Source organism: Podarcis muralis, chromosome 15, assembly GCF_964188315.1.
Source record: "Podarcis muralis chromosome 15, rPodMur119.hap1.1, whole genome shotgun sequence".
Lineage (NCBI taxonomy): Eukaryota > Metazoa > Chordata > Lepidosauria > Squamata > Lacertidae > Podarcis > Podarcis muralis.
The window spans coordinates 28,408,103-28,435,941 of NC_135669.1; the positions used below are offsets into that span (position 1 = coordinate 28,408,103).

At 44.9% G+C, this 27,839-nt stretch overlaps 1 protein-coding gene across 8 annotated transcripts in view; it reads left to right on the top strand.

Moving 5' to 3' along the window:
- ARHGAP32 (Rho GTPase activating protein 32) overlaps positions 1 to 27,294 on the top strand; it is a 203,648-nt gene extending 176,354 nt beyond the window's left edge. For all 8 annotated transcript variants that reach the window (XM_077919218.1, XM_077919220.1, XM_077919222.1 and 5 more), the window contains 11 exons: positions 9,027 to 9,129; positions 10,110 to 10,254; positions 10,987 to 11,069; positions 13,267 to 13,374; positions 14,882 to 15,027; positions 16,516 to 16,717; positions 18,601 to 18,746; positions 19,290 to 19,364; positions 19,729 to 20,607; positions 21,320 to 22,350; positions 23,201 to 27,294. In XM_077919218.1, coding sequence (XP_077775344.1) covers positions 9,027 to 9,129; positions 10,110 to 10,254; positions 10,987 to 11,069; positions 13,267 to 13,374; positions 14,882 to 15,027; positions 16,516 to 16,717; positions 18,601 to 18,746; positions 19,290 to 19,364; positions 19,729 to 20,607; positions 21,320 to 22,350; positions 23,201 to 25,447 — 5,165 coding nt within the window. In that variant the 3' untranslated portion in view covers positions 25,448 to 27,294. The remainder of the gene's footprint in view (positions 1 to 9,026; positions 9,130 to 10,109; positions 10,255 to 10,986; positions 11,070 to 13,266; positions 13,375 to 14,881; positions 15,028 to 16,515; positions 16,718 to 18,600; positions 18,747 to 19,289; positions 19,365 to 19,728; positions 20,608 to 21,319; positions 22,351 to 23,200) is intronic.
- The last annotated feature ends 545 nt before the right edge of the window (positions 27,295 to 27,839 follow it).

The window sequence follows — 27,839 nt, forward strand, 5'->3', positions numbered from 1 at the left end:
TGACAGGCACTAAAATTTGCCAAGATATTTTTTGCTGAACCTTAAATGGCAGGGCACAGTTTGTAGCATTGCATAAATTTTGCACTTTGTTTTTTCCCTTGACACTGTGTCAGAATCCAGGACATGAGTCATATGTTTCTCAAAGTTTCTATTGGAAAGGTGATAGTTCACATGTATCAAATTGATTTGGGTGGGCATGGGTGCAATGTTGTAATGTCAGCATTGATTATATAACACCAGGAAACCCAAGCAACTCTAGGAGAAAGCATGCACAGACTGGCAATGTTCTAGGATTGGTAGTGAGACTGGATGATCCTAGGAGCAAATGAAATGCAGCATGACAAATGTGCTTGTCTGAAAGCGCCCTTGTGAATTATTACTTGAATTTTGGAGCTTCATTTGTAGAAGAAAATGAGTCAATTCAGAACTCTGCAAAAGTGAGAGGGAACTGGATTTTAGAACACCATGGGCAGAATTTCAGGCCAGGCTATTGCATCTTCTGAGAGAGCTCCTGTATATTACTCCCATACCCTGTCCGTAACAGTTATTTTCACTTTAATGGATTATTGAAGACTTGAATACTGTAGTAAGAAGGATTGCTGAGATTATCTTCTAAACTGCACCATGTTGGCTTGGTAGCTGTCTCTTTGTCATTCTGTGAAATGCCATGTAAATGGAGATTTGGCTGCCCAAACTATTTAGGTAGCTATAGCCAAACAGAAAGACGCAGCTCCACTTTTCCTTTCTACCCACTCTGCACGTAGCAAAGTATCGTAACAAATAATTGTGGAGTTAAAAGTGCCACCTAGATCAAGATAGGCGGTCAATGGATTGGATTCAAATGCTGTCCAGATTGCCCAAAACATCACCATCACAGAGCAAACAGCTTAAAGTAACTGAGGCAACATGTTTGGATGTGGCTGTTTGGGGAGACAGGCCGCTCTGGGAGTGGTCATGTCAAAAGTGCAGCGTCTTCACATAAGCGCAGGATCATTGCAGTATAGCACGACATGCCACTGGCTGGGAAACTCAGGCTGTAACGTATCAAATGTGGGTGGAATCTACAAGGGTGCCATGAAATACCTGTGGCACAGTCTTAATGTAATTTTGTCTACAGCTGGAAATTATGTTGGGAGAACAAGAACTTCACTTCAGTAGACTTGGGTTATTAAATACCAGCTTTGCTTTCCATTCTAACAACTTGGTGATTAAGCTGTGCATTAGTTGTTTCCTTGAATCATATTGATCAATATTTATTTGAAATAGTTGCAGTATTTTGGTTTCTTTAGCTTTGAACATCATTTCCCTACCCTGTGCTGAATAAACACTTGGAAACAAACCAAGACTCCTTGAGGAGTAGCGGTTCGTCATTCAGCTGGGGTTACCAATTTGTTCTGCTTTGCTGCCACCTGCCATGCTTGGTGGTTTTATAGTGTGCAACCTCTGTCAGCATATTGTAGCCCCTGACTAGGTTGGGGTCTCTTTACTTTCCCCTTGTTGGTAGCTGGTGTTGGCAGCAGCTCACCTCAGAATTACTGCTTCCATTGGCCTAGTTAAACAGCTCTTTGCCCAAAAGAAACTGGTGAGAATCTTTTAGCATCACCTACAAATGGAAAGCAGCTTCATTGTTTACTGCTTTGTGTGTGTTGTGTGTGTTGTTAATGACCCAGAAGAAAACTATTAATTGGGTAATTCTTTATTCTGTGAAAGGAAGGCATTATGTGGTTCAAAGCCCATATGCATGCAGTTGTGATAAGGTAAATTTAAAGCAATGTATTAGGAAGATTTAAGCAATGTTAAAAGGCTTGTCTTCAAAAGATATACAGTCTGTATTTACAAAGCATTCCAGCCTTTGAATGGATTTTACTTATACTAATATTATTTCTGTTACAATTTAGAAGCCTTAAACATACATGGCATAGTGGTAATTCACTGAGTCATTTTGGATTTTACAAACTCATTTCAGCCTTTTCTCTTACAAGATATAATGGCATGGAATCCATAATGTTGCACTTGCCAGTGATTGCTATAGTTACCTACACTGTTCTTTTAAAACAGTGTGCATTTTAATTCTAAAGGGGGTGGGGCAATCTCTGTTAAGCAATAAACCTCTTAGATTTTGTTCTGGTGGAGACTGAAGCAGCAGCATGGAGTTAGGTCTAGAGCAGGTTAAAGATGATCTAAAACCATTTGAAATCACTTGAATGGTAATGTGCCCATTTTAAGTGTCCTAGATTTTGGTAAACTGAAGCCACCATTCTCATGGTGTTAATAACTATGCAGGGCAACTACCCTAAAACTGCTTTTCTTGCCTTCAAAATTCTTACCTAATTTACTATGAAATTAATCTGACAGATTTCAGTCTAGCTCTAGTTGTTGTATATTTACTTGTACCTTGAGTTTTAATTCTTTTTGGCTCTTTCCTGAGCCTGAATACAGGACCCAGCATTCTAAACTTCTTTTTTTTTAAAATACAGCGAGGAGCTATGATGTCCAAATTCTTAAATTTTGTCCTAAAGTATATGTTCATTATAGCATTGGGTTTTCTTGAGATGCTACTGCTTTGGGAATGCTTTTTACTACTGCTTACTGTGAAGTTCATTACAGCGAATGAATACGAATCAATACTCATAAGACAACAGCATAGATAGTGTCATCTACACTAGGATGGCAGGATGTTCATGAAACACCAACTGGAGGTGACATTTTGGAACAGCATAGAATTTAAACATAACATTCCCTGAAGATGACACAGGCAGTTTTATTCACATAAGCACTTTTAATATCAAGCTTCTGAAATTAAACTGGTTAAGTCTAGGAACTAATAGAAAGAATAGGATGATATTTCATTGTAAACATAAAAAATGCAATACCTGAGTGATAAAATAGAAGCAGCTGTGATATTCATCAGCTTTGTGTGAAAATACAGGTTAAGTACAGAGCACAGTCCAAATAAAGTTGACTATTTTAAGTCCTTTTACTCAAGAGCAGCGTTTCTGGCTATCCACACTTTTTCTTTTTCTTTTTTTACATGGACTTAGATTCAAAATGTATTACTACACTTTGCTTTACAGTGATTGTTCCAGTTTTCTAGTGATGATTTAACTTTATGCCGGTGCATGGAATTCAGCTGAGTGGCAGCATTTCAGTATGGCATGGTCCATTAACTGGCCAAATGGCCCTGGCTTGGACATTGTGAAAATGACACTGTTTCAACAGAACTTGGTGGGCAGCCTTGGTCTCCCAGGCTGAACAAATAATTCTTATTCCAGCAATAGACTGAGAACCCCTGGACTCTTAAAATGCAAGAGGCATATCAGTCTCAAAAACAGAGGAGGGAATCTGATCTGAGTAAACTGAAATATTCAGTGTGAGCAGCTAGTTTGCTATTTGGAACATGTTCTTAGGCAGCAGCTGTGCAGTTAAATTCATTTATTTATTTCATAAAATTTGTGAACTGAATGTGAAAAACCTAAAATAAAAAACCTCAAAGCCATTTACAAAAAAATAAAACAAGAAAAAAATACAAGAAATACTTTAAAACACACAAAAAGATAAAATACTAAAACAGAATAAAATTCACACCAGCTTTCTAAGCATCTGGATAGGCTTGTCTAAACAAGAATGTTTTCAGCAAGTGCCAAAAAGAATACAGGGAAGGCTCCTGCTTGATATCAATAGGCAGGGAGTTCCAAAGTGTAGTTGCTGCTACATTAAACAATGGATTTCTTACAAATGTGGAATGGGTATTATGTGGCACCTGTAGTAGTGTCAGCTCCACTGATCAGAGCAGTGAAGTGGGCACATGCGGGGTAAGGCGATCATGTAGATAAACTGGTTCTAAGTTGTTAAAGGCTTTATAAACTAATAGTAAGTAACACCTTGAACTTGTAGCAGTAGCAGTCAGTGCAGCTCTCTGAGCACAGGTGTGATAGCTGACAAGGCCTCACTCCTTTCAACAATGATGCTGCAGCATTCTGCCCTAACTGCAGCTTCTGGATCAAGCACAAGGGAAGCCCCCCAAACAGTGATTGCAGTATCTAATAGAAGCTTATTATCCCCTTGGGTTGACCTTCAGGAAATAGACATGGCCGTGGGTTAACTGGGTTGTTCACATCTCCATTGCAAGCTCAGTGCATTGGGCCAAACCTAGTGGAGCTATAGCTGGGTTGTGGCAATCCCTTTCACTTGTGCTTGCAAAGCAGTGGAGCTGTCGGGTGAAGTAAAAAGTGACCTGTCACCACAATTTCAGCTTTTTCAGACCAGGGAACAACTGAACTGAACGTTTTATTGGAAAGTGGCAAGCCACATGGCCCATTTACGATTGTTCATTGCCTTCCTGGTGTTTCCTCTTTGGCCAGAGCTTGGAGGGTGTCACACAGTCCTTATCCACACCTGACGCTATTTACATCCAGGTCCCAAGGCCCATTTCACGCTCAAGTCCCACAATGTGGTGAAATGAAGCAAATCTCTGAAACCTCCAGGGATATTTTTGACGCTTAGACATTACATTCCTCTTGCAGCTTAATGGAGAGGACTGTTTCCTCCTTAATTCTTCTTTATTCCTTAATTTTCACTTCTATTTCTAGAAATAGGAACAGTCATTTTGGCATCAGAAAGAAAACACAAACGGATTGCTTTATCTCTCTGCAGGAGATGTTTGTGGTGCTCAGCATCCCACAGGCTCACCATGTTTAAATTTATCAAGGTTTCTGCAGACAGGGATGTATCTGGGAAACACTGATGGCATGTTGCCTAGAAACCGAAGAACTGAAAATAGTAATCCAGGCCTCTGGCTTGATTTGAGCTCTGTTAATTGCGCTTCCATGTATTTCTGTGTATGTAACAAAAATGCTTATGCTTTGTAATCAGTTTGAAGACTACAGATGTCATTCTGTCAGCATCAGGCTATCAGTAAAGTGATCTAATTTAGACTTTCTGTTACCTGGGTATCATGATAAGACCAGGATAAGATCATGACATGACATCTGGCAGCTCTCCCCCATTTACTCGAATGTAAAAGGAAACACAAAACAACAGATTAAAAGTGATCATGCTTTTGCCCTTCCTTTGTCTTACATCTTTGCCATCTTAATCTGCTGGAAGGCTTCCATGTTCTCTACATGCCATTTAAAATCAAGGATATCGTATTGTGTTTTTGAGTTCTGAAAGTCACCTTAACGGTTGTGCTGAAGAGGAATAAGCCCTATTAATAAGCAAATAAATTAAAGTGGGGTCTTTTGGAAAGTTTGGTTGGACTAGATGACCCCGTGGTCCCTTCCAACTCCACAGTTTTATGATTGAAATCAAGAGCATGAATTTTGGGGGGAGCGTTCAATTAAATTGTTGCACCAGAGGAAGCCAGCACAATATTTTCCATTATTGCAATAGGACTTCCCCCCCGCATTCCCCAACTCTGTACCAGAGGGTCGGCAGAACCCCCAGAACAGCAAGCGGGAGAGGGGGTGGAAAGGGGAGATCAGTAAACCAGGAAGCAGAAATTGTTGCACTTATGGAACAATCTCTTAGCGCTTCATTGAATACAACCCTCAGTCTCATACTTCGTTGGTTTGGACACATGGCCCATTTGGAAGTTTCATGTAGAAAAAAATACTTCCCTATACAGTCGTATCTTGGCTGTTGAACTCCCTGGAACTTGGACGTTTCGGCTCCCGAACACTGCAAACTCAGATGTGATTGTTTCAGTTTGCAAACGTTCTTTTGGAACCCGAACGTCTGACGGGGCTTCCACAACTTCTGATTGGCTGCAGGAGCTTCCTCAGCTAATCAGAAGCCACAATTTGGTTTTCGAATGTTTTGGAAGTCAAATGGATTTCTGGAATGGATTCCATTTGACTTCCAAGGTACGATTGTAGTTAACTGAACAAGGAAGCCTCTTGCAAAGGTTGCCTCATCCTTCGGTACAAAGCAAAGGATGTATGAGAGATACCTCACTTGGGAGCTCACTGGGTCAGACAAACTTAGATGGAGAGATCAGTGCCAAAGGGCATTACAGTGGTACCTCGGGTTACAAACGCTTCGGGTTACAAACACTTCAGGTTACAAACTCCGTTAATCCAGAAGTAGTACCTCGGGTTGCGAACTTTGCCCCAGGATGAGAACAGAAATCGTGTGCCGGTGGCATGGCAGCAGCGGAAGACCCCATTAGTGAAAGCACGCCTCAGGTTAAGAATTGTTTCAGGTTAAGAACGGACCTCTGGAATGAATTAAGTTTGTAACCCAAGGTACCACTGTACTTGGGTTTAAAGAGCAACATGTGAAGCATAGACTACGACCCTTTACACATGCACTGTTATATAAGTTTGTAATATGTGTAGTTACATTTGTCAGTCCAGGATTGGACTTTAATTACTTGTGAGAATCAATAGACTCAAACTGATCATGCCTGATCATCCTTCTTAGAGATGGGCAGGGTGGGGAGAGAATCCATATAGAAAACAAGAAAAGTAGGGAGACTTAAATGAACAAAAGCCTACTTAGTCATAAGCATCAGTCAAGCATATTTGTGGATATCTTAATTTTTGTTAGGGAGCCCAGTACAACCCAGTTAAAACATGATTGGGATAAACCTGTTTTGAAGAATTTTGGAGTTGGCCATTTCTGGCACAGCTGAATGTTGACAAGGTCCTCTTATCCATTGTGACAATTAAACTAAAGAATTAGCTGTCAACTAGTGGTACCTGGAGGGCAAATGAGGCTGTTGTATCCATTGTCAGTTCAATGTTAATTCCCATTCTTGCATGGTGAATGAGCCAGTGAATTGAACATATTGCAGTGACTGCACCCCATCACCCTGTCCCCTTTCTGTTTTCTGCTTTGGCTTGATGTTAAATGTCACAGTAGGGTGCTCCTGAAATTTAATTATGACAAATACAGCACTACCACGCTGTTTGTTTATAAGGCTAGGAAACCCTGGGGGGCAAGAGGCCTGGACGCCTGCTGAGGTTGTTCTCTGTGACAAGGTGCTTCAATTAGGCAGCGCAGGCAGGTGTTCTTGGCAGTGCCAAGGACCGGGGGGGGGGGGGGGCTTGTGCTATGCGTGGCTTCATTTTTTGTACAGTGCCTCAGCCTCCTGTTAAAGGAGAATTATAGGAGCTAAACAGAAAAGGGAAAGTGTTGATTATTCTTTGTATTTGTGTTCAATCCTTTAAATTCAGCTCCTAATATGTTGGTCAGTCTTATAACTCCAAACTGTTTCCTATCCTATCCTGTCTCTGTTTTATGTCAGACCTTACTACGGTCTATTACTTGGGTTATAGTGTGAATCCCAGGAATTGAAGATATGAGGATCTTAAATTCAAAGTGTTGGAGACAAGGACTGGATTTAGAAATTAGAAAGGAGCTGTTATAGTTTAGAAGTATGATGAAAAGCAAGGTTTATACTGTAGAACTAAAAATAACTTTGGTAGTTTTTTCCGTGATACTGCCCCAACTCCTATGAATCCCTTAATAATAAGCAGACTTCCCTGGGAATGGCATGGGGGGGGGGGGGAGTTGAGTGTCTGTGGAGTGGTCATTTTTTAACCAAAACAATGCATGCTTAAAAGATGCTGATGTTTTGACTGGAGAATCTGATTTCATCCTACACGGAGGATAGGGATATAGAGCAGGAAACAGATTGTGTAGAATAGCCAGCAGGGTTGGTATATTGGATGGAATGTTAATGTGTGTCTAATAGTACCTGTCTTGCAATTGATCCTAATCTGTGTTCTAGTTTTTCAGTTACAGATTAACTGCACATACTGTTTTGCAATTTGTAGATGTGATTTACCTTGTTTTTTCCATTCTGTTGCAGACATACAAGCCTATAAAGTTAAAGTTAAACTAAATTTAAGGTGGAATTTGCTGTTAGTGTTTATTAGTCAGCAGTAGGGTAGACTTTTATGATAGAGCTCCCCGCCTTTGAACCAAAAACCTTTGGCCCAATCTGGTCAATGCCATTGAAAAATTGTGATTTGAAGGATCAATCCAGTTAAAAATGGCAGATCAGGAAACATAGCATGGTAGCTTGGGGTTGGTGCCAAGGGTACAAACATTTTGGCTCACCTTTGTGGTCATCATGAAACTGCCGCTCTTCCAAAGGGTGAGGTGGAGTTCCTGACCTCACACTGTGCCTCCCAAATGCACGGAAAGGGTACAACATGGCAGGTGTGGTGGGCATCATTGTGGTGGCCTGAGTGGCAGAAAATTCTCTCAAGGTGCACATCTGTTGCATGTACTTGCAAGTTCCTCCCATCAAGCAACATCACCTGTGCAGGATATTGGGCTTCCTGACACAATTGTGTCTCAGGCACAAGAAACTTCCAACACTGAACGTAGAACAGATAACCCAAGCAAATGAACCCAGCCATAGAGTCAATATGTCGAATGCCATGTGTACATATGCAGCATTTAAAAAATATTTGCTCATTTAACAAATGGGAATCTCTGAACCTGAATCCTATCCAAAGGGCTATTACTAAATCCACCATATTGAACCCCAAACAAATGGAAGGCAGATACCTCAAACCAAGCCAAATCATAGACTTGCAATTCAAGTTAAATACATGCATCTAGCCAGCACTGCTGCCACAAGCAGCCCACCAGTCACAACTGCCCCAAGTTACAAAACTTCAGGATTTGGAGGGAGCGGGTAGCCCAGTTGGTTCTGTGGTAGTAGCTTAGCTGAGCCTGTCCTACTGCTGCCTTCAGTGCTGGAGGCATGAGAAAGCATACAGCTGAAGCTGGCTGGCTTGGTGACAGCTGCTTTAGACTTTGTGCAAACAGGAACAACATGTATTTCATTATCTGAAACCACACATTGCAATGATTTGGGTTTCAGTCTTGTCTTAACAGAAAACAGAAGCACCCCCTGAACTAGCTGTACTTAAAAGATATTTAAGAAATCTCTTACCTGTGTAGTTTCTCGAAGGGCTTCTTTCTATGTGTGTAGCCAGGAAGAATCTGGGAAGGTGATGCTAAGAGCATCTAATGGTCAACCAACACTGTTGCTTTTTGCTTTTAAGTCCCTCAGGTTCTCAAGAGTTGCACTGAATTCATTGAAAAGCATGGCATTGTGGATGGAATATACCGTCTATCTGGGATTGCATCGAATATCCAGAAACTACGGTATGAAGTTTTTTTGTGTTGTGATTTCAAGTCTCAAACATGCTAACATCAGTTTTGGGGTTTGCTGCTGAATGCCATTGAGAATTTATTTCTGGTTTGCTCCTAAAACACTTAATTTTTGATGTATCATGTATTTTTTCATGAATCCAAAAGTATCATTGGCTGGGACAGAAACCAGTTGTGTTGCTCTTAGGCCACAATCTATTATTTCAGAATACAGAATGACTGTGGGATAACAAGTAATTTGCAGTTTATTTATGGCTCTTGTGGATGCAGGCTTCAGAAACAGCAGTTGCCTCTTCTCTGATCCCAGTTGTCTGACTCACCATATTAGCTCCTGTGTGTCTAAACCTAGCTAATTTGAAAGAGCAATTTCCAGACACGTTATGCAGCATGGAGGAAGCACTGCCATCTGCGGCCCTCTGTAGATGGCTTTTGTTTTTTGTTTTTTATGGCTCTCTCATCAAGACAGGCCATTGCAGAAGAATTTTCCTCATGTGATTCTTGGCTCTGTGGCTTGCACAGAATCTGCATACAGTGATTTGGATCTGCAGGGCCATGGTGGCCCTGGGTGGCCCATCATGTTCACAATTTTTCTTTCTAGGTCTTCAGACTGAAAGGAAATGCTATTTTCATTCTGACAGATGGGGAGCTCTACCTAGCCAGAAATCTGTTGCATATAATAATTGGAATTGCTTGAATTTTGGCTGCATGAACATTGAGTATATATCATGAAATCAATTTCGTGGAGTGTTCCAGATTACAGGCAGTTTGATTGTTGAGCACGCTTGGTGGCTTTATAGCCAACTAAAATGGCTCCCAAGAAGCTATTTCAACTAGCAAAAATGTGAACCTGTAGGACCACAGATTTTTGTGGCTTGAGGTTTGAGGCATTTGTTTCTTCCTGTAAACAAAGTCCTTTTCATCTTTTGAGTATATATTATCCTCTTTTCTCTCTCTTTATTTCCCTTTGTCTCCAGGCATGAGTTTGACTCTGAGCAAATCCCTGACTTGACAAAAGATGTATACATTCAGGATATACATTGTGTGGGCTCGCTCTGTAAGCTCTATTTCCGAGAACTCCCAAATCCTCTGCTCACCTATCAGCTCTATGAGAAATTTTCAGTAAGTGCAAGACGGGACTCCTATTTTTACTGCCTGGGCAGCATTAGTGTGAGTCACACTTCAAAAATATCTCCCCTTTTCATTGCATTTAACAGTAGCTAAATTAAACTCCCATCTAAAGAACTGGCACGCTTCCTGTATATAATTGTTACATGAGTATTCATTCACAGTTCTTCCGGTGCAACTCATGACCTTATCTTTTGCGCTTGATGTGCCCCCGGAAACAGGATCTGGGGGGAAAGCCTCAAGGATATCTAGAATTTCCAACGATATAGGTCAATTTCTTTCAACCTCAAAGGGAAGCATGCTCAGTTGTCAGAGCAGTGCAGTGCACCAGATGAACTTCGATGGAAGAGACCAGGGTTCAAATCCCCTACCAAATGATGTAGCTCAGTGGGTGACCTTGGGCTAATCAGTCTCTGTTGCAGTACTGTTGTGAGGGTTAAAATAGGGAACAACTGCACATACGCTTCCCTAACCAGTAGCAGTCAGGGTGGAATTCCAAAGCAATAAATAATATTGTTGCATTCTAATGTAGGAGCAATACCTGCCTTGCAACGCCATGCTTGCTACATTGGATACTGAAAGTGTCCGTTCATTCTCAGCCTCATTGAACTGTGACTTCCATGCTGATTGCCATACTAGCAGGACAGCGTTCTGAAGCCACCCAGATAGGTGGCACCCTGCAGCAAATGCATGGCATTGAGGTTTGTTGCTTTTGTTCCTTTCTAGGATGCTGTGTCTGCTGCTACAGATGAAGAACGATTAGTCAAAATCCATGATGTCATCCAGCAGTTACCCCCACCTCACTACAGGTTTGCATCATCAGCTCTTTCTCAATGCACATTCTTTTTTTATGTTCTCATACCCTGCTGGGTGCCTTTGATTGTGCAAGACTATGCCCCCTTTTCCATGCAGTTTTGGCAACACACCTCTGCCTCTCCCGGGACACAGAGACAGACCAAGACTATTCACGCTAATCTAAATTCACATTGTATTATGTGTGGGGGCCTGAGTTGATGTCTTCCTTTCTAAAGTGCTTTGCACATTCAATGTACAATTATATAATCATTCTTAAAAGGAAGGTTGACATTTTCTGTTCGCTTTCCAATTTATACCCCCTAAGATGGCTGGCATATTGAAGCAGCATTATTCTTGCATCTATCAAATTAAATGGTTGGGTGCATGCTGAAGGATTTGTATCTGCACAAAGTTGACTTCGACTTTAATTAGATCTGTAACAAGACAAACAACATATATTCTGCATAATTGTAGCTGACATTATGAAAAGCATGCTGTGGGAGGGGGCGAAGAATGAGGGCCGTAATAGCAGAACTGTCTCATTCTGTTAAGGAAAGGAGAGGTCATTAGATCTGCAAGGTATTTTAATGGAGGCAGGAAGGAGGCCCTGTAGAAACAAGAAAATCCAGGGTGTGAAATGGAAAGAAATTGCAAGAAATGTAGGTATGGCATCTTGCCTTTTAGGCAAAATTCTGCAAATTTGATTGCCAGTTAAGGTGAACTATATAAAATGCTAATGTAAGCATAAATATGCCTGACTATAGCTGGGACAGCAGATGTGCTCAGTTGCCAGCAGGGAACGAGGACAGCTCACTGAGTAGAGCTTCAGCGCAACCCACATTAAGGGCAGTAGGGAATGCTGGCAAAAATGAGTCAGGAAAGTGGTTGGGAAGCCTGCAAAACCTTTCAAGGCTTTCTCTGGCGAGGCTTACAGCACTTGGCTGCTTTTAGCATCTGTGGACATGCAGGATCTGTGGTGGTGGCGGTGGAGATACAGTAAAACAGAAATCATTCCTTGGTAACTTGGAGAAGGCACCAGGCCATTTCTGTGTTCCATACGAGAAGCTGGTTCCTCCTTTGTTATACAATGTACACATCTTAATGTGAACAGGAGAAGATTCAATTTTTCCCTAGGGTGTCTGTGGTTTTCTTGGGAGGTCTTGGCATGCTGAAACCCCCTTAGAATGAACTGAGGATAGTTGTTGCTGTGGCTCATTACGGGCCCCTGGCCTCCTTGCTCTGCTCCTAATAACCTCATAGACCAAGATAGCACAGAATTACCCTCCACCACCACCACACATAGCATTGTATTTTATAGGAAACCTATAATCAATAACATGTCTAAGTTCCCCCCTTGCGTGGCCAGGTTTGAGCCTTCAGTGTATGTGCTGTAACCTGGGGTGTACTCGTTTTATTCTGAAGTTGGATCATCAAGACACCCTGTGGCTGTGTGTGGTTGTATCCCTGGACCCTCTACCACATTATTCTTCAACAGACTATAGACCTTCAAATTCCCAGTTAAACATTTCTGTTAATTATGATCCAAGCACAGAAGAAGAACCTGGTTGTCAGTATTCCTTTCTCAACACTTTAGCTGGATGAATATTGCAAACGCTCCCTCTAGTGGCCACCAGAGAATGATGAAGCTTCCGTAAAATTTCCCTGAAGCCTGGTTGATGGAATAAATTAACAACCTTTCTGCCACAATGCAGTGAGGTGCGGAGCAGATGAGCATGGCTTTGGGGAAATGGTCTCACCAGCCATACTGGGACCTCTGGCAGGCCCAATAAGGCTTGTGGGTCAATGGACTTTTCAGAATATTGGGCCTTGTTCAGGGCACATTTTTATAGCACTTCAGTTTGCTGCTAAACAAATCCATATCAAAGCCATTCTTTTTTTCTGTTTTGCAAAGTGTAGGACAATAACCTGAGGTGGTACCTCAGGTTAAGTACTTAATTCGTTCCGGAGGTTCGTTCTGAACCTGAAACTGTTCTTAACCTGAAGCACCATTTAGCTAATGGGGCCTCCTGCTGCTGCCGCTCCGCCGGAGCACAATTTCTGTTCTCATCCTGAAGCAAAGTTCTTAACCCGAGGTACTATTTCTGGGTTAGTGGAGTCTGTAACCTGAAGTGTATGTAACCCAGGGTACCACTGTACTAACTTGTGTGATACTCTTGCTTTCACCACTAACAGCTCTCCTTCATTTTCCAGGACTCTGGAGTTCCTAATGAGGCATTTGGCTCACCTCGCTGATTACTGTGCCATCACCAACATGCACACAAAGAACTTAGCGATTGTCTGGGCACCAAATCTGCTGAGGTACCTTTTTTTATTTGATTGAAGATGAGGTATCTTAACCAGGATAGCCTTATGTTTCGTTTACACTCAGCATCCAGGACCTGCTGAGCTGAACGATGGTGGTGGAGGGGGCTTTGGTCCTCTTGATTTTGATGGAACCTTGCATGTTCAACATTGGACCTTTTTGTACACATGAAACAAAGCAGTGGGTGAAGAAGAATCTGGAGTCCTCATACACAGAGATGTCCCTGGGACTCTGGGGAGCACGGCTAAGCTGGACAGGGAGGCATGTGCCCTCAGCCCAGTTAGATGCATTGTGAAGGAAATGTCAGGTGATTGGAGAGAAGAGAAGATTGCTGGCGCAACCCGGGGAACTGAGGGGGCAAAGAGAGAATGACTTCCCACACCACTCCTTGTTCCCCCGAGGATGAGGAACAAGAGTTTGCCAGCAAAGCTGCCTCCTAGCCAATGATCATGTCAGCTGGCCCTCCAGCCAGTTGGGCAGCTAATCAGATTCACTTGCATCCTGTAAGGCAGGGCTGAATAGGATTTTTTTTTAAGCTCATTGAATGCTCCAACCTGTGAGCAACATCAATAAAAGGTACTTGCCTGTGTTTACCTTGCAAGACTTGGATTTCCCTCTTGGTTTGCACTGTCTTGAGGGATGGCTTGCCAGCCTCCATTACAATACGTATTGCTGAGAGCTGGTTCAGCATGTAGGCTCAGGCATGCAGCTTACACCTTTTAAAATGGAAGCAAGCCCTCCTATGGAAGCAAGCCCTCCTCAGGTGAACTATGCAGCCCTCCTTTGCAAGGGACAGATTGTGCAAGTGGGGAACACTGTATTCACATAGGAGTTTACATAGATTCATAGACTCATAGAGTTGGAAGGGACCCTGAGGATCATTTAGTCCAACCCCCTGCAATGCAAGAATATGCAGTTGTCCCATATAGGGATCAAACCTGCAACCTTGGCATTATCAGCACCACACTCTAACGAACTAAGCTTTTAATACATACATCACCATCTCACATAGCATCAACATGCAGTAGGAGAGGGTGTGCAAGCCAGAGGCCCTAGGCTCTGCAGCAATGTGTGCACAGTGCGGCTGCTTTTTAGACTTTTACAGTTTGTCTTTCCATCATTGGAAATACCCTCTTTTTCCAGTCTTTTATTGCAAGGATAAGTTTGCTTCCCTGTTAGTAGCTGGAGAATTCATGAGTCCCTTAGCATCTTTCCATTCTCACCTAGACAAATAACTTTCTCTACCTGCAGTGCTTAAAGTTTTTTGCAGAGCAGTTTGGGCACTGTATGAACATTGCTAATTAGAGCAAAGGAGTTCAGAAAGAACCAGGACAGCAGTTTCAAAGAAAGTAGCCTTCTTTGTGAATGGGAGTCACCAAACAATGTTTGTCCTTGTGCAAGAAGGAGAGAAGCCTGTTGTGTTGTACATCAAGTTATTCTGCTGATCCAGAGTTCCCCCTGCTTGGTTGTTGCTAACATCTCATCTCTCATGTTTTTCCTCAGATCAAAGCAGATAGAATCTGCTTGCTTCAGTGGAACGGCTGCTTTTATGGAGGTGCGAATTCAGTCAGTGGTTGTGGAATTCATTCTCAATCATGTGGATGTCCTTTTTAGCTCCAAACTAAGCTCTGTGATTCGAGAAAGTGCAGGTATGTTTCCCCAGGGAAGAGACAGCAGGTTAAAATTCAAAGAGTTCCAAAATTTGCAAAATATGTATAGAGCGGCATCAAAGTGTGTCATTTTCATACTTCACTGCCTAAATGAAGAAATGCAGGCTTTTTGTTGTCTCTTATTATCCCTCCCTACACTGCGAGCTAATGATGCTTAACAAATTTATAAAATGGAAGCATAGGAAGGTGACCCCTGTTAACTGTCATGATCCATGCTGATCATAGCGCTTTAAATTCTAAAAGCTTTCATGACAAATTTTTGCTTCACATGACGTATACTCTTCTGATTTTACATTCTCTCTAGGGTATTGTGTCTAGTTTTGTTTCCCTTGGCAAAAGCTGGAATACAGGCAGAGAATAATAACTTTAAGATAACCAGTAATTAATAGCAGGTAGCATTATTATACAGGAGTTGAAAGGGTGGCAACTAAGGAGGCCCAGAGGAAAGCAGGCCAGGGCAAGGCAAGGGGTAGGGAAAACTGCACAACATGGCAATGCTTCTAGCAACTGGCTCCAACCACAGCCTGATGCGTCCTGGCCTCCCAACTGCAGGTGTCGGAATTTGTTCTACACTTGAGAAGTGTTGCTGCTTACAAGCCCTTTACTCAAGAATCATGCAGCAACATTGGGCTTTCAGGTTTGAGTCAGCCAGAGGTTCTTCTGTCGGCAACCCAACCCAAGGATTATTTGAGAGCATCCCCTGGAGGTGGCGTCAGTGCTTGCTTCAGAGAGCTCTGTCTCTGAAGTTGTCAATCATTGGAAGGTCTGGGTCGCCATCAAAGGATTCGTTGGCTGTGGTTGCGTCTGGGCCCAGCATGACTCCTGCACACAGACTTTCCTAACTCATCTCTAGCAGGTCCTGCTTTCAGTTATCCAAGCAATCTCTCTTCTGGAAAACAAAGTAGTTGGCATGCTCATTAGTTTTGAAAATGGACTGTGGAAATTCATATAATTGTCCTGATTATTGTACTGGCTTAGGTTTAATTTGTGGATAAAACTTGCACACACACATTTACTGTGTGATGTGACAAGGAGCATTCAACGCCCATTAGGCAGTTTGCATTTGGGTGGCATGTAGGCTGACCGAATGTGTTTGAAGCAAATGGAGAGCTTCAAACGTCCAGTTTGCTATGGCTTTAAAAGCAAGTTGTCAGTCCAGTCTTATTCCTACTAAAGCGTCATCTAAAGGGCAGGGAAAATAACATTATAAAATCAACTGATTGTTCTTAAACTCATACCAAACCTATTCTCATTCTACAAGCAAGTTTCGTAATGCAACTGTGGTCGTGTATTCATCTTGTTTTCATGCTTTCAAAGTACCAAACAATCATGCTCTGTTTTGGTGTGGATGTAGGGAACAAAGTGCTGTACTCTACAAACCTCTCCTGAACTGCTGCACAGGTTTGTCGTTGCTTCTTCCCCTGGTGCCTTATCTTCATCTGCCCTTGTTTTGCATTTTTCTGGCAGGTCACAGTTCCTTGTCACGGCCGAAATCCCTGCTGGTGTCTTCGCCCTCCACAAAGCTGCTCACCTTGGAGGAAGCACAAGCAAGAACTCAGGCCCAGATAAACTCCCCAATCGTGGCAGACAGCAAGTACATTGAAGTGGGTGAAGGACCTGCTGCTCTGCAGGGAAAATTCCACACAATCATAGACTTCCCATCTGAAAGGTAGAGGCAGTTTTCTTTAGAAGACATGTGCCCATTGTTATTGCTTTTAAGCTACAGGACTGACTTGTGTAGGGGAGTTGTTGCAGCTGACTGCATGGCTGCTGTGCATTGCCTTTCTAATGATCACTTCCAAATTATCAATAGCAGAGTTTGCTGGGGGCGAGGGGAGTTGCCTTATACTTGGTCAATCTCCTGAGTCTTTGTTGGCTGTTTTGTTGAAAGATTCCTAAGTGTGTCAGTTTTAGACAGTTTGTGATTGATGATTGTTTGTTTGCGTATGCCACTCAGTGAGTATATTTTATATTCTGTAACTTTTTTTATTCAATTAGTGGTTGGTGGTCGATTGATAAATTAGATGTTGATTTTTCCTAAATATTGGCAAGCTTTTCAGAGCTCTTTCTGGATTGGAGGTTGCAGAACATTCTTTTGACAGGACAACGCCTCCCCCTGAACTTGATTGGCAGGGTCTTCAGAGCCTTTTCCCTCCCAGGGGGTGTAGTCATCCCACCTCCAGAGCTACCCTGCCTATGGCTGTGTTTGGTTGGGTAGTTTCTTCTCTGGTGAAAATTCTTGTTGTTGAGCCTTTTTCAGGCCCCCCCCCAGCCCCCGGTTTCCAATTTCCTTTTTTTTCTGAGCTAATTTGAGAATCCATCACTGCTTGCTTTTACCATCAACACAAGCCCTTCCCATTACCCACAAACCACCCTTCCTATTGTTTTACTTCTTTGCCAGTCAGTGATGATTGGATCTGCAGTGGTGGGTGCATGAAAAGAGAAGAGGGGAAAGATTTTCTCCCTTCCCATCTCCCTAATGTCCTACATAACAGTTTGTTAGCACAAAACTCATGAGAGAGAGTTCTTGAGAGACTCTTGGGCTTCAGGAGCAAACATTGTTAATCAGCTTGTGCACCACCACCACTGCTCCCGTTGCTTGCCTGGTACACTTGCTAGGGGGGGCTGTTATAGAGTGGCAGGTGGGGGGGGTCTGTTCATAAGTATGGGGGTTTTTAGAAGCTTGCCTCTCTTTAAAGTCCTTAAATTAATCTCTTGCATGAATTTTGCCAGCACTTGAAGCTCTAATCTTGATGGGCCACACATCTACTGGGGGATGGTTTGCTCCTCTGTTGTAAATAAGAGGGCACCAAACATGGAATGGGCAACTACCAAAAAAGAAAAAAGCTGACACTTTCTCCCTCCCTTTCTAGCAATATCTTTGGCAGTGTGTGACATCCCTGGGGTGTGAATCTAACCGTTGCCTTTGTGTCCTGCTTGTGGGCTTCTCACAATGGGTGTCTGGGTGGCCATTGTGAAAACAGACTGCTGGAATAGATAGGCATTTGCTCTGATCCAGCAGAGCAGCTGTTACTTACTTTTAGTATTTTTATACCATATTTCTGAAAAAGGCCATGGTTGTTTATAACAGATCAAGGTGAGGGGGTGGAATCCCAACAGTGAGACAGGATAGGGTCTTTTCAGTAGTGGTGCCTTTGCTGTGGTTGTCCAAAGACCTGAGCCTAAGAGCAGGAAGGGTAAGGGAAGCAGATCCTTCTGTCAACCTGTCCTTCACCTGACATTTTTGCATTGGGTGCTGTCAGCATTGAGTTGCTCAAGTTGGATCACAGACACAGTTTTAAAGTCTGGTATTCTTTACTATATCCCTACCTTTATATGCCTTTATCTATCTATCTATCTATCTATCTATCTATCTATCTATCTATCTATCTAGTGGCTTTTTATGTTTGCCTTTATTTTGTAAGGGATGTGCAGCAAAGTTACTACCGTAGATGATTTTCTTCTTCTTTTTGCAGCCAGGTATGCTTTGCCACAATTAGAGATTTCTCACAATCTGTTAAGTGCAAATTCCTTCTTGCTGTCTCACTTCAGAAAGAGACCACCCAGTAAGATGAAGAAATCTCCTGTTGGCAGCTGGCGCTCCTTTTTCAACCTGGGGAAGTCGTCTTCTCTCTCCAAACGGAAGCTGCAGCGCAACCCAAGTGAGCCCTCCGAAATGAAGGCAATAGCCCTTGCAGGTATGTGGACCTCTTAGCCAGGGCAGTAGAGATTCTAAGCCAGAAACTATTGCAACGTTAACTTTGACTTCATGTGGAATGCAGGGAAGTCAATCAAAGAGCAGCTACACTTGTAGTTTTAATCTTGAACAGTTTGAAAGCTGTTCAATACTGTGATTCAGATCACCTCAATGTTCCAAGGCAGTGGTCAGCAACCTTTTTCAGCCATGGGCCGGTCCACCGTCCCTCAGACCATGTGGTGGGCCAGACTATATTTTTGGGGGGGAGGGGGGAATGAACAAATTCCTATGCCCCACAAATAACCCAGAGGTGCATTTTAAATAAAAGGACACATTCTACTCATGTAAAAATCCTGGACCATCTGTGGGCCGGATTGAGAAGGCGATTGGGCCGCATCCAGCCCACGGGGCCTTAGGTTGCCTACGCCTGTTCTAAGGACTTTTAAAATAAAAAGTGTCCCCTCTTACGGAAGGAAAACAAATATCTGTGTCCGAGAATATGTTCGCATTTATTAAATGCATAAAAATATTTTTTGTTATCCAGGAGGGCGAGGAGACAGTGGGACCCTGCGCTCAGCTAAGAGTGAAGAGTCCCTCTCGTCTTTACATGCTATAGATGGTAAGATGGAAAAAGGTCTTTGGTCTGATTCACCTTTGTGATGGAGGAGGGAAGTTGCTTGTATACATTCCTTAATGAGCCAAATCAGTCTGACTGATCTGACTGATTTTAGCAGCAATTCCACGGAATTGTTGTACCATCAGAAAACCGGCCCAGAAAATTTCACAGCAGTTCTAGAAAGAATAACTGGGATATAGTTTGGGGTGTGGCAAAGGAAGAAATGATCCTGACTCCAAACACCTGGGACCAAACTTTTGAGCACAATCTTTATTCTGGTTACAGACAAGTGGAAGAAAATAGAACATTGTTTGTAGTTTATATACTGATGACTATATTAATGGGAATCTGCTCTCTTCTTTGCTAGGTGAATCTAAACTGTTTCGACCCCGAAGACCAAGGTCTAGCAGTGATGCGTTGTCTGCTTCCTTTAATGGGGAGCTCCTGGGAAACATGAACCGCTGCAATTCCTATGATAACGTGCCACATGGCCACGAGAGTGACGGGGATGAGGGGCATATCCACGTTCCAGCCCTCATCTCTCCAAGGTCAGCAGAAGACGTTGACCTGAGCCCACCTGAGATCGGTGTGGCTAGCCTGGATTTTGATCCCATGTCTTTTCAGTGCAGCCCACCCAAGGCAGAGTCTGAGTGTCTTGACAGCAGCACCTCCCTGCTGGAGTCAGTGGACTTTAACAAAGATAAGCAAAACACCTTTAAGAAGGAACTAGACTCGGGCAGCCAGTCGCACACCCCTGGCAGCGCCACCAGCTCAGAACCAGTTTCCCCCTATCAGGAGAAGACCATGAGTCCTTTCTTCACTCTGGACTTGAGCCCAACAGAAGAGAAACAGTCCAAACCCATAACTTTCTCTGAAAATGTCGCCCATGCCTTCTCCCCCAAGATGGGGCGAAAGCCATTCAAGTCTCCGCCACTGAGTTTGTTGGAGCCAATCTCCTTCACCATGCCCAGCCACATGCCGGATGTTGTCATCGGAGGGGGAGCAGGGAGTGTAGGTCCTCCAGACTGGGCCAAAGGGATGTCTGGCACCAGTGAAGCCACAAGCAGGTCCCCACGCCACCTGGTGGTGTCCCCCTTGAAGGCCACTGAGGGGAGAGCAAACGAAGGATGCCAGCTGGAGTTCCAGAGTCAAGGAGATGCTAAGAAGCCGGAGCTTCTAGAAGAGGTGGAGCAACCCCTGAACAGCAGCCAGAGTAAGCCTGTACCTTCTGCACAGACACAGCCAGGTACAGTGTGCTTTCCTCCATTCTTTCTTTAAATTCACAAGCGACCAGCTCTCTCGCTTCTCTGCGTGCCTTTAAAAAGAGAGGGGGGAAAACAATCTGGTAATAGAAATCCAGAGTGCGTGTCTTCCAGAGCATGTGGAGGTTGCTCGGGTCCTAATAGGAAGCTTTGAAGGAACCCGAAGCTTCTCTGCGGCCTCCTTGCATCGCAAAAAAAAATAAAAAATGCTTGAATATTTTATATATCCCTATATCTTTCCACTCTTTCATAACATGAAATGATCTCTTGCAGTCCTTGCAAATCAATATGCCACCTGATAAACTCTTATTTTTAACTTTTAAAAAATAATAAATAATAAATAAATCTGGCTACACTTGAAGAAGGGACCTTTTTTTTGGCCAAAAGTACCCTGAAATTAAATTGTACACAAGATCCCATCAAAAGGTTCTGACCTTTTCTTTCTGCATTATCTGCTGCCTAGCTCTCTAGGAATGCAACAGGAATCTTTAGACAATCTCTTGCGCTTTTCACGCCGAACTGCTGTCCTGTTTGCATGTATGACAGAAGATGCACTTTGTCACGCCAAGGAGTTGCCACTGTGAAATGTTGGAAGAATCTATTTTTTTATAATGGTCTATAGGAATTTCTCGCTCTCCTTACAGGATAAAGTAAATCATTCTCTTCTTTTTGTTTTTCTACTCTTCCTCCCACTAGGAGCAGTTGCCCTCGACTCCCCCCAGGATCCTGTTCCAGTCAATTCTGTCTCTGTTGTCCCTCCTCCTCCTCCTCCGAAAAACGCTGCACGCATTCTAGCCTTAGCCCTGGCAGAGTCTGCCCAACAAGCCTCTGCTCAGTCCCAGAAGAAGCCAGATGTTCATTCTGACTGTACCGGTGCTGCAGAGACTGAAAGCGGAGGAACTGTAGAAATGTTCCATCCGTGTTCTGGCATCACTCCAGAAAAGCTCCACCTCTATGCTGCTTTGCCAGAGAACCAGCTCACTTTTCAGGCAGCTGCACTTGGAGAGCACCACAGAAGTGGGTTACCTGTAGACCAGGCACCTCAAATCAGTGGCATGCCTGAGGGCAGCAATCACTTACATGGCACACCTGGAAATCGGGACCATCCCCTCCTCCCTCCTGAAATGTCTGGAGATGTTCACAGTGGCACGAACATGAGCTGGGACCACACCCACTTCCATCCTTGTATGTTGGGAGACAACCACCACCTTGCTCATTCTGTTACGCCTGAGGACCAGAAACACCCTCCTCCTCCTCCCCCTCCACCTCATCATCATCATCCCTGTGCAAGAGGAGCAGTTCAATCAGAACCACCTACAGCAGAGATACCCATGGAGAACCCTCATCTCCACACTTGCCTCCCTTTGGACAAGACCCAAATTCATGCCAGCAAGCTCCACTTTCCTGTCTGCACAGCAGACAAAGCCCAGTTCCCTCCTGTCACTGCTGGGGAGAAAGCAGCTGCAACCGTCCTGGCATACATGATGATAAAGAACCAGACAGCAGCAACAGAAACGGATCCTGGAGTAGTCAGCCCAAATATTCCTCCTCAGCCGACCACAGTCACCACCAGCAGCAGCAGCACATGGGGAGAAGCACCGCTCATGGCTGCTCAGCACGCTCTGGCTGGCAGCCAGCAAGCTCCAGTGCACAGACCAGGGGACCATCAGCCAGCTGTGGGGCAAGCCCCAGCTGCAGCTACAAAAGCTTCCACTGGATTCAGTCAGGTAAATAATCCACAGGTTCCTGTTCCACCCTCTCTGCCCAGCCTGGAAGTTTTAGGAGAATAGATTATGCCCATCATGATTAATGGGAAAAACCTTAGGCAAAATCGCTAATCCTCAGCCTTCACCACTGTTTACCTGTCTCTGCTGGCTTTAAAATTTGCTTTCTTCTCCTCAAAGACAGAAAATGGTTGGATTTGCTCAGCAGGATGAGATGGGGTTAATAACTTTTTGCCAGTTGCCAGTGAAGTTCCTAGACATAGCAAAACTTTGACAAAGAGGTTTTGGGGAAAGTCAGCCATAGAGAACGTCAGCTTTCAGTCGGTTGATGCTTGGGGTTGTCATAACAAAGGAAGCAGACATGTAGCAGCCAAGCTCAGCAGCAGGTGGTGGTCTTTCTTTGCCTGCTAGCTGTAATTACTTACAGAGGGGTGGAAGGAATTTTTTTCCTTCCATAGACAACAACTGGTGCCTTTGGATTGCGATGTGCTTTGAGATAGCACTTTTCCAGTCTCTAGCTGGTTTCATTTCCTTTGCCATGGTAGTGGTGCAATCCTGTTGAAAGGCAGCAAAGAATGTGCAAGCTCTACTTAAGATCCAGATGTGAACTCTTGCTGTGCTTGGGGGAGCAGAGAACACTGCACCGGCCAGCCAAGGAGTCATTTGCCCATATTGCCGGGCTTGTGAAGGAGACCTTGTACCCACTCCCATGAGCCCAGTAAGGAGCAGGGTCAGTGAAGTTGTTCCATTCCAGCTAAAGAAACCAGTTCAGCTTGTCACCAAAGTCTGTCTCTGTCCTGCTCAAGAGTGTGCTGAGGTCACAACTAACGCTTGCTGTTCTTTCTCACACCAGGTACGAGGAGAGGCACCTCCTGAGAAGCTGCCCGAGCCTAGATCAGCTGAGCCAGCCCCCATTTTCGTCACCGAGGGCAGTGCCACGATCCAGTGCACTTCCGCCACCCCTCATGTCACGCTTCACCCAGGCCACTTGGAAAAGCCTCGAGAGAATGCCAGGGCCCCCCCACTGCAGCTGAGGTCTGACTCAGCCCCAGCTCAGCCCTCCTATGGATTTACACCTCCGGTGCCACCCGTGAGGACGATGGAGAGTAAAATTGCAGCAGCCATGCATTCCAACAACGTGGACCCCATGAATGCTGCCAGTTACCACTCCTTTGTGGCTGCATCCACGCTGCCGCCACCCGTGGAGGAAGCTCCGCCCCCACCTCCCCCTCCGAAACACACCTCTCTTCAGTCTGCCTATTTCTCCCACTCCAAGCCAGAGAGCTCCCCCGAGCCCCCCGTGATGGAGAACTACATGCATCACAAGCCCACATCCACCCACCAGTACAGGGCTGAAAGCATCCCGCCCCACCTCTACCACAGCAAGTCTGAGCAGCACCCTGGCTACCCCTCGCTGTCGGAGACCCCCACATCCATGGGCCCCAGGTACAACACCTACGCCACTCAAGGGAAGAGCGCGTCCGTCCATCATGCCAAGCCTCGCAGCCGAGTGGAGTACTTGTCCTCCATGAGCCCCACCATGAGGAGCACGAGTTACGTGGAGGAAACGCCCCCCTACCCCTCCATCCGGAGAGTGCACTCACTCCACGTCTCTGCTCCCTCAGCCATCCGGTCAGTCCCCATCTCCCGCACCGAGGTGCCTCCTGACGACGAGCCCTTGTATTGCCCAAGGCCCCTCTACCAATATAAGCCATATCAGCCCCACACAGATTACCATGTCACTCAGCTGCAGCCTTACTTTGAGAACGGACGGGTCCATTACCGGTACAGCCCCTATTCAAGCTCCTCCGGCCCCTCCTGCTACTCGGCGGCCGACGGTGGGTTTTATGACCTGGACCCTTATGGCACGATGAGGCTGAGGCCGCTGCACCCACTCCCGGGCAGAGACTTTGCGTCCTACTCCCGACTGCAGACCAAGAGTTTGTATCGCTGTCCTGGCCTGCCTCCCTACCCCCGAGGAGGCCTCGCTGGACACCTGGCAGGCAAGGAGCACAGTTTCATTAGCAGGGATGTGCCGCCTGCGCCTGACGCCAAGCCCATGTACGTCTCTTGGGACTTGGAGGACATGGAGAAGTACCGGATGCAGTCCATTCGCCGAGAGAGCCGCGCACGCCAGAAAGTGAAAGGGCCTGTCATGTCCCAGTACGACAACGTCGCCCCTCTGCTGCAGGATGAGCTGAGGACTGTGGACGTCGTTCACCTGCGCAGCAAATCCGATCCTGGGAAAACTGGACTCCTCACGGTTGCTGATGGAAAGGAAGGGAAGTATCCGGGCAAAGTAGTGCCCCCTGAAGGGGAGGAGCGCTATTATGTGCCACATCCAGAACCAGACGTGGACAGAGCCCATTACCACGGAACCTATGGGAATGGGCAGTCAGAGAAAGCGTCGCTCCCTCAAAAGCAAAGCAGCCTCAGGAGCAGGAAGCCGCATGAGGCGGGTTGCAATTCGTCTGAGCACAGGATGCACCTGCCCCATGAAGCCAGCCACAGGCAGCCACTGGAGTCTAAAAACGGGCCCCCTTATGCTGACTACCGACCAAAGGGCCACCAGGAACCACCAGAATCCACCGGGTACCAGCACTCCGGTGGGAAGTACGCCCCAGCCAGCCACGATGCCTTGAGACTGAACCACAAAGAGGTGAAGCTGGCAGAGGACAGGCCGGATATGGAGAGACATCGGGCCAGGCCCCCTGCCGCTGCTGAGAAACATGCCCGGGACTGCTTTAAAGAGGGCGAGCACTACGGACAGCCCGCAGCACCACCCCCTAAGCCGGAACGGAGCCACAGCCTCCGGCTCCAGCACCCCGAGAGCATAGAGCGGGACGCTGCCCTCATCTACCCGTACCAAACCCTTGGCAAGCGCCAAAGCACTATGACGGTGGTGTCCCAGTATGATAACTTGGAAGACTACCATACCATGCCTCAGCACCAAAGAGGGGGTTATGCTGCAGGAGGGGGCTTGGTCCCTCCCTTGGCTCATCCACATAGTAGGACTTACGCCACAGCCTTGGGACAGGGAGCATTCCTGCCCACAGAGCTCTGCCTGCAGAGGCCCGAGACTGAGATCCATGCAGAGTGAGCTCCGGGGCAGAAGGTATAGAGTGTAAGCAGCCTCTGCTGGACAGTGGACTGGTTTATTTTTTCAGTGATACACACACACAAAGTACCCCATCGAAGCAACTCCCTTTCCATTAGCGCCCCTCAGCTCCCTCCCCTCCAGCCCCCATGCCGCTTACTGTTTTTTATATCGTAAATGTATAGTTTTATCTCACATGGTCTAAAAGGTAGGTTGCAGCAGTCTTGCAGGCTTTTGTTAACCTCGAAGACAAAATCAGTCTCCAGGCAGCGCAGAAACAGAGATTGAGATTCAGGGGTCATGCTGTAAATGGTTCTCACTTTCCTTAGATTTTGAACAGTGGCATTTCCCATAGCTTTGACACTTTGCTTCAGAGCCCTGTGCATGATGTATGTATTGATAGGATGATGCAGACATTTCTTCTCCAGGTAAACTTCCCTTGTATGTGATCACTAGAGAGAGATTTATTGAATGGCAAGATTTAGTAAATATTTTAATGTGGTTCTTTTAGGCTTAATGCACCAAACTCTGGGAAAAGACTATTTCACATTATTTCTTCCCTTCTGCAATCCCAGATTTTATTTTATTTTTAAAGCAATGGTACCTTTCTGCTTAAAATGTTCTTCCAGTGCTTCTTAGACCCAACCTAATAAGAAATATGTCCATTGATAGCAGTAAGATGTGACCCTACTGGTAGCTGGGAAAGAGGTGTTGCCCAGGTAAATTCTTTTTTCTTAAAAGGTAAAGGTAAAAAAACACATAAGAAACTACTTCATCAAATATTGAGAAATCCAGGGTGGGGGTCTGGGGAGAGAGAAACTCAGCATTGATATTGTTGTAAATGGTGCTTTGGTTTGATAAGCGAGAGCTGCATTTCTTAGCTTCTTACAGCAAGTGCGTTTCCTATAGCAGACTCTTTCTGCTGGGTGAAGTGGCAGAAGAGTTGGGCTCTGGCCCACCGCCCAGGAATTTCAACAAGGCAGGCCTGCGAGAGATAAGCTGTTTAACCTCCCTGCTACATATCATTCCATCATCAGTTAACAAAGTAAATCTGTAGTTCTGCCTGGTGGTTCCCTGATCATTGCTGGTTCTCTATGAGTCATGACAAAGGCCTGGCATGTAAGTGTGGATTTAGTGACCAAGTCCTCCACCATATGCACCTCCCTCATCATGTCAGTAAGGCAAACCACTCTGTGAATTTAGACTGCTGATTCTCCACACGCTGCCGTTGATGCATCAGTGCATTGTTATCTCCCATGTTTTGTTTTGTTTTTTAAAAAAGATCCCTGTGGAAGCAAGATAGCGTTTTAGTTTGCTTTTCTAGTGAAGTTATATGAATATGCAGTGCTTTTTAAATGTATTGTCCTTGCTGGAACAGGAACCAATAGATGCCTCAGGATTCCCACTTCACCTTGTAAGAGTCAGAGCAATGAAGGCTCTTGCCATGCAGCCACCATGGAAACACGTGACATTCCAGCAGACAAGACGCAGTGGGTTTTGCTTGGTTTTTACGACCTTGAAATGAGATGCAGAATGTCCAGAGCCCAGCCCAAGGTGCAGTGTGTTTTCTTGTTCTTGAACGCCGAAGCTCTGTAGCAGGGCTGAAGTCCAGAAGAAGTATCCAGCTGAGGCATCTCTCTGCCCTAGGCCCTTTCCGCTAGCACCAGAAGAAAGGAATTGGATCAAACCACCTTGGAACTGAAGTTTTTGTCCAACAGCATTCCATCTTTAAAATGATAAGAGAAATATTTTACAGGGCACAAAGCACTTCTCAAAGACAGCTTGTCATTTTGTTCTTTGGATTTCCCAATTTTGTCTGGGGTTGTTACAATAAGAATAGCTTGTCTCTCTTGGTTTTGATTATTTTCATGATTTGGTAATTCTTATTTTAGGGGCATTGCTCCTGACTGTGTTAAATATAAATTTAGTGGCCAGAAAACTCACTGTGAACCAGGTTTACCTCAGCCTCCGCCCCCTGCCCTGGTAAGGAAGTTAAACATTTTTTTGTTTTGCAGTTGAAAGGAGAAATCTCTAAATAGGACCATTCCAGTTTGGCAGTTGTATGGAGCAAGCTTGCTTTGCTTTCTACAAGCGATCAAATTAGCTGTCCTCCTTTGTGCAGAGTAGCAGAAGAAGCCTTACCGTGGCCTGCACAGACTTCCCCCGAAGTCCATTTGATTTTGGCATCCAGCCATGTTAAGTTCTTCAGCCTCTTGCAATGGCTGTGTTGCTCTCTATTGAGGTTCTGTCCAGAGTTCCAGCAGGCACATCCCATTATGTTGAGAATATTTTGAGGTTCAGGTAGCGAGGGCTACAGGACAAGCCTCTGTCTTCATGAAAGCCTTAATTTTCCTTGTATCCTCTCCATATATCAGCCTTACATTATCTGCCCTCC